General features: G+C 35.1%; 1 protein-coding gene across 1 annotated transcript; it reads right to left on the bottom strand.

Annotated features, from left to right (window-relative positions):
* Nucleotides 1–952: 952 nt before the first annotated feature.
* LOC111995822 (universal stress protein PHOS32) lies at nt 953–2306 on the bottom strand. The gene is made up of 4 exons (XM_024027767.2): nt 2018–2306; nt 1806–1915; nt 1442–1560; nt 953–1292 (listed from the first exon to the last, which is right to left on the bottom strand). The coding sequence occupies exons 1-4, from the start codon at nt 2190–2192 to the stop codon at nt 1202–1204; spliced, it is 495 nt and encodes a 164-aa protein (XP_023883535.1). The 5' UTR covers nt 2193–2306; the 3' UTR covers nt 953–1201.
* Nucleotides 2307–7103: the final 4797 nt, after the last annotated feature.

The raw sequence follows: 7103 nt of genomic DNA, 5'->3' as shown, positions 1-7103 counted from the left end.
ATTTGAGATGGCTGTGACTTTGCTTATACTACATTTGTTGCTTCCTCTGCATTCTTTATCTCATAAATCTCATTGGCTAGACTGTATAAAAATATGATAGCATAGAAGGCATTGTTGGATTCAAGATTTTCCTATTATAATTCTTGAGGTGATGGATATCTATGTAGTTTTCATTAAGCACGCTGTACATTTGTTGATAATTCTGTGCCATCTGATCCTAACTCAAAGATCCCTATGACAGAACTGCAGCAAATTTCTAGGCTAAGACTGCATATAAAAAAGGTAAAATGGCTAGCATACAAGTTCTTCATGTTTCATTAAATTGCCCAACAGGGATCATAAATAATGTGAATCTTGATTGCAGGCTTGCAGCTCACGTGGGCAGCATGGTAGCTTAATTATGGAAGGAGAACAGACAAGAAAAGGCCATTGAGCACTTGATATTGAGCTTAAGGACAAGAATTTCTTGGGAGTTGATAGTATCAGATACTTAGACATTGAAGTGAATTTGGCTTGGTCTTATTTTAGGGGTCAAGTTGCTCAATGAAGAGGACAGATGGTTCTATGTGCGCAATTGGATTCTCTATGTCCTGCTTTTGATCAATGAGTTTACAGCAAAAAATGAAGAAAAACCATTTTTTTTGGGGGAGTCAAAATGGAGATCATTAACCAACTAGAAGGTAGAATTGAGGTAGATTTTCTAGCAAGTGAGAACATAGCTCATCTTATACACCCTTTAATTTTAGTAAGCTAACTAAAAAGTCTAATATCTATCCACAATTTTCAAACTAAATATCTGATACTCTTTTTAATAATCTGCACCATCAAATTGCCTTCTTTGTGCATCCAGGAAGGAATTATGAACACAAATTTACGATTTTGCTTTCATATCTGAAAAATGATTTTTAACAAGTAATGAAACTGTTCTACATAAAATCAATTGACACAGATATGAATAATTGCAAGCCATACAACCAAGTAAAATAACAGATATACGAAAGTCTGAAATTAGACAGAAGTTAACTTTTAAGTTTCAATACTGCAAATGTTGAAATTGCTGCTCACACACCTTTAATTTAACCACCATTACTAACATGAGCCCGTCTAAATATCTTCCCATTTTGCAGGCGAATGCAAACAGAGACAGAACACCCTTATTCCAAACAATCAAGCCCCTTGCAAAGTTCACATGAAACTAGACTCAATTGCCACGTGGATTTTGATCCTTGATGACAGTCACAGGGCAATTTGCATTTGCTACAACATAGCTGGTCACACTACCCAGGAGCACCCTATATTCAAACAATTGAAATATCAAAACGAGACTATTATGAATCATGTCTTAATTTATTCACCTATAAATGTGGTTTTGACTATATAAAATCATTAAACCTTCTAATTTAGAAATCATAGACACAATACAAAAATAGATTTTCAATACCTCTGGATGCTACCAAGGCCTCTGCTACCCATGACTATACAGTCAAGCCTTAAATCTTCAACTGCCCCACACAGTTTTTCTCTTGCATCCCCCCAGTAAATCTTTGCCACGACAGTCACCTACATCATTTTGATACAACACAAAATAGACTATAACAACAACAACAACAACAACAACCAAGCATTATTCTCAAGATTTTGGGTCGGCTATATGAATCCACAATATACTAGTTAGATGGACATGTATTAATTTCCACAATTAATGTATTCTATCCAATTCATTCTCTCTATTACAAAGTAGATTTATAAACACAACAATAAATCATAACACAAAGAAAACACAAACGAATCAAAAGGGTATTTACCTGTTTATGCCTAGAAGCAGTGTCAAGCAATTCCAAAACTTCAGGATCGAGGTCAACCTCATATTTTCCTACGATCTCCTTTTCACGGAACTCCACCAATGGAATCAGAGCTGCATATCCAAGCTCACCAAATCCATATAAAATAAATCAGAACCATCATCCAAAAGAAATAGAAAGAAATAAAAAAAGTTAAGTAAAGAATAGAACTTTACGTGAACCAGAGGCGGACCAAAGTTGATTTCGAGACTCCCTGCCTAGAGGGGCCTTGATGTGGATGACATAGAGAGTGTCACCCTTCTCGAGTAGGTTATCGATGGCCCATTTCAGAGCAAGTTTGCTTCCCTTTGAAAAGTCCACGGCCACTCCTATGCTCCTATCTTTCGTCATGTTCTCTTCTTCTTCTTTAGTGTTCAATCTCAGAAAGATCAGAAAAAAACAAAGAATTATATCACAAAGAGCAGTGCTAAGCTTGAGAAAATGGCACCACTAAAGAGGAGTTGAAACTAGTAGATGCTTCTGTGCGATCCGTTGAATTTTAGTTGGAGTGCCACAAAAAAAAAGCCGCAACTCGCCCACGTGGCGAGTTGTGTTTGGTGGAGGGGGTGTCCCACTACTACCCCTCCACCAACCACAACTCGCCGCGTGGCGAGTTGTGGCTTTTTCTGTGGCCTCTTTTGTGACGCTAGAAGGACTCGTTTTAGTTAGGCTCTTACTTTATTTCCTTTGCGGTATCACGTCACATGTATTAATAATAAACTAGGAAGTTGTCGGTATAACGCATGGATAATAGTGTAATATTTTGTATACAATTATTTTTAATAATTATATATATATATATATATTATGATATAATTATTATAAAATTTTATTAGTAATGAGTTCATCATAATAAGAAATAATTATAAATTGTATATGCATATTCATTATAATTATTAAGTTCAAGTAATGAAAAATAAAAAAACAACTTTGGAAGAATATTGTAAAATAAAAGTGAATATAAAATGTGTCTTTCTCTTTCTCCTTAATTTTAAAACAAAATACACATCCAAAACACTCACAATCAATTACATCATTTACAAAACCCACAAATTTATAATGTTTGACCTTAATATCAAAATCGTAATTGCCGTTGTTACTTAATATAAAATGCATGCCCACTTCCTTGGCTATAGCTAACTCATACGAGTTATAATTAGATGAGACAAGAAAAAAAAAAAACTAGGTAGGTATCGTTGAAAGATTGAAGGTAAATGAAATAATTTTTGTTCTGTTGTATTTGACATAGGATGACATGAGAGAATATGAGTAGGTATATATAAAGGAGTAGAAGTGCGATAGGTGAAATAGTCAATTAAAATGCAAAGAATTTTGTGTGTATATGTGAGGGATGAATAATCTTGAAACATTGAACCAAGAGATGCAAAGAATATTTACTTTATAATTAAAAAAAAATCTTGAAATATTGAATCAAATAAAACAAATTTTAATATTTAATTTGTTCTTATATCTGATGTAGCACTTGAAAATATTTCAATTCTCTTTGCTAAGAATGCGCCACTTGACAAAAACTCATATTTTTCCATACAAGATCTCTACTTTTATATATATATATATATATATAGATTAGTCTAGCATGAGGGCACTCTCATTGGTGATAATAGGAGCGCTCAATTTTGCAACATATATAATCAACACATAAACAAAGGAAAACATTAAATATATCATCGGTTCATCACTTTTATGCGCTAGTGCTCACGTTAAGAGCAAATGATTGGTAAAAGAATAAGAGCACATAATTGTTCATGTTAACTTAACTGGTAAATTTTTTATCGTTGAATAAAAGTTAATTAGTAGAAGAATAAGAGCAAATAATTGTTCATGTTAGCTTAACTGATAAATTTCTTATCGTTAAATAAGAGATTTAAGATTCGAACATTGCTTGCATAAAAAATCGATTAGTGTTTTGGCATGCTGATAAAAAGTAATCACTATAGATTATATATAAACAAATTGATTAATGTTTTGGCATGATGCTAAAAAGTAATAATTATAGAATGGACACTATAAATTACAATTTTGTAATGTTTATAAAAAAAAATATTACTAAAAAAACATTTGGTATGCTTTGCCGTTAGCAGTGAACAATCAAAAGTTAAATATTTGAATTGGGGTGTGTTAGAGATATATATTAAACATATATTAGCCCAATGTAATAGGCCCAAACTCATTCCTGCTTGTACTAGTAGTCTAGGGTTTAGTCGCCTATATATACTCATGTTAGGGTTCATTGTAACACAGGTTATTGTACTACACACTTATACAATAAAGATGTAGCCCTTAAGGGATTCCTCCGTGGATGTAGGCCGTCAAGGCTGAACCACGTAACCCTCGTGTTCTTGATGTTCCTATTCTATGCTTCCTCTTTCGCATCTACTCTAGCATACACAATATGGTATAACACATTGCGTTTGATAATATTATCCATTTAACATGGTATCAAAGCTAATATTCAACATGGTATAAGAGCCAAACTCCATTCTTGGCATCAAACAAAATCTCTAGCAAGCAAAGAAGATTTTAATGTGCACATCACCATTAGAAGTCACACATGCTTCTCTGCTGAATCTAGACTCCATGGCATCTTGCAGCCACCATGGCTCAGTGCTGTGTCCAAGATCCACAAACTCAAGCAAAGCCGTGACTCAACTTCTCAAATCTGTGCAAATCCAAGCCTCGCCTGATGAAACCAACACCACAGACGTGATCCACGACCTCCCGCGACCAAAACCCAGGAACACAGCCTCCAACGGCGGCCTCACGCGCCGCCACGCGCCACCAACAGCTCCGGAACCTCCCTACGCGCCGCCTCGATTTCCTCTTTTGTAGCTCATTAATTAGTCACACGCGCCGCCTTATTGGCCATGTCGACCACCGATCTGCCTACAGAAGAAATCTGGCTTTCAAATGATTAAGCACGCGCCTCCACGCGCAGATTTGGTATCTGGCTTCTCCTCCACGTGCCGGTGGACCTCCCACGCGCCAGCCACTCGCCGAAATATAAGATGACGTCATTAATGACGTCAGCAAAAGGCCTCGTCATCACCACGTCATCAGCCATGCACTCGCCACGTCAGCAGTGTCGCCTCGTCAGCACCACGTCATCTAGTTGACCGTTGACCCGGACCGACCCGACCCGGACTACCCGGATCTGACCCGTGAGCACTGACCGTTGACTTTGACCAAATCCGTTGACTTTGACTTTTTGTGTTGACCTTTGACCAAAAGTCAAAATTTTCGAAAGGGCCTATCTTGCTCAGTTTTTCGCGTAGATTCCAATTTTGGACTCCGTTTCTTCATTTGAAGCTCCGAAATTGGTCAATTGGCACATTCTTCATTGTGGTTTCTTCAAAGGCATTCTTCAAGGCATCTCCAAGTGATCTTCTCATGCTTATCCAACCTCAAGCCTTCATCGAGCTTCCGCCTTGAGTTTGAGAGAGGGTGTTAGAGATATATATTAAACATATATTAGCCCAATGTAATAGGCCCAAGCCCATTCCTGCTTGTACTAGTAGTCTAGGGTTTAGTCGCCTATATATACTCATGTTAGGCTTCATTGTAACACAGGTTATTGTACTACACACTTATACAATAAAGATGTAGCCCTTAAGGGATTCCTCCGTGGATATAGGCCGTCAAGGCTGAACCACGTAACCCTCGTGTTCTTGATGTTCCTATTCTATGCTTCCTCTTCCGCATCTACTCTAGCATACACAATATGGTATAACACATTGCGTTTGATAATATTATCCATTTAACATGGTATCAAAGCTAATATTCAACAGGGTGTATTTACTATTTAGATTAGGGTGAGACTCAATTTAAAGATTTGAAGGATAAAAATTAAAATATACTTGTGAAACCCTTCATGTTGATGTTGCACTCATAAACAGACGTCGATAAGGATTAACCATTAAAGGACAATTCATAAAAGCTCACGAGAAAGTGTTTAATTGTAACCCTTTTTTGGATGGGTTGTAATCCTTATCCCCCAAAGGGATCCTTATCTCCCACTGTAGTTATTGAGAGCCTACTATGTACTGATTAAATAGCTAAACTTAACTCTCATCAACCACTCCATTCCTTTGGTCCACTATCTGCGTAGACTATTAGCTAAAAACAAATACTGGTCCACTATTAGCTGAACTTCTAACCTACGCAAATAATTGTGTTGACCCACTATTTTTTTGAATTTTTAATTTTTCGCTAAAAGACATAAATAATTAAAGCTAAATTGTTTATGGTAACACCGAAAGCTAGATATTTCAAGATTTTTTTTTTTTTTTTTTTAGAGTTTTAGTTTATGTTACTGTATCTTATTCAATCGTTAGAGATTTTATCAGTTGAGTTAAGTGAAACTTACAGATATTTTAAAATGAATGTTCATGTTGATGTTGGTTTCCATCTTTGACCGAAAAATTAAACAGAACACCTAAGTAATACGTTATAATTATAAAATATTTGAGTCTATACTAAAAATTGATTAGTATCTTAATATGATACTAAAAAACTATCATTAAAAAAAGATGGTCGAAATTCTCAAAAAAAGAAAAAAACAGTACTTTACCTGTCAAAAGGGAAAGATTCATTAACCAAAGAAAAATATCAATGCAATCTTCTTCTTCTTCTTCTTCTTCTTCTTCTTCTTTTTTTTTTTTTTTTTTTTTTTAACACACAAAACACAATACACAGGAGAAGCAGGGAAAACTGCAACACGATGCTGTTCCTTCAGTCGATCAAAATAATCATTAGTTTTATTTTTATAATAAAATAATCAATATATTTTTTTTTTGGTACAAAAATAGCCAATAGTTTATACTTTATTGTTTATACCTTGTTAATTAATCACACCTCAGCACAGGGAAAGAAATACATGCACGGTTATTTATTTAAGTTTTATTTCATTCCAAGTGCATATCTTGGGCTATAAATCTATAATGAAATTAATAAACTCTAAATGTTAGCATTTGATATACAGAGCATAATTCTGATGAAATTTGAACTTTCTATCGTCTTGGTTAGATAATCAATTCTGTAACAACTTAGAACCTGTGTAAAATAGGGATAACAAGGTTCCGAACATGTTTCCTTAGGAGGCTTGACACAAATGAACAATCCTTGTCTCGCATATATATTATACATATAGCATCCTATTTGGGGGAAACTTTTACTGTATATTGTTGTCCTTAGTATCATTATCATAGCATGTGTCAAAGTCTAAAGTCTCTGTATGTAATAAAA

The sequence above is a fragment of the Quercus suber genome, unplaced genomic scaffold (genome assembly GCF_002906115.3).
Source record: "Quercus suber isolate HL8 unplaced genomic scaffold, Cork oak 2.0 scaffold_37, whole genome shotgun sequence".
Classification (NCBI taxonomy): Eukaryota; Viridiplantae; Streptophyta; class Magnoliopsida; order Fagales; family Fagaceae; genus Quercus; species Quercus suber.
Note: the sequence above shows the minus strand (reverse complement) of the source record. Positions and strands in the feature narration are given on the sequence as shown.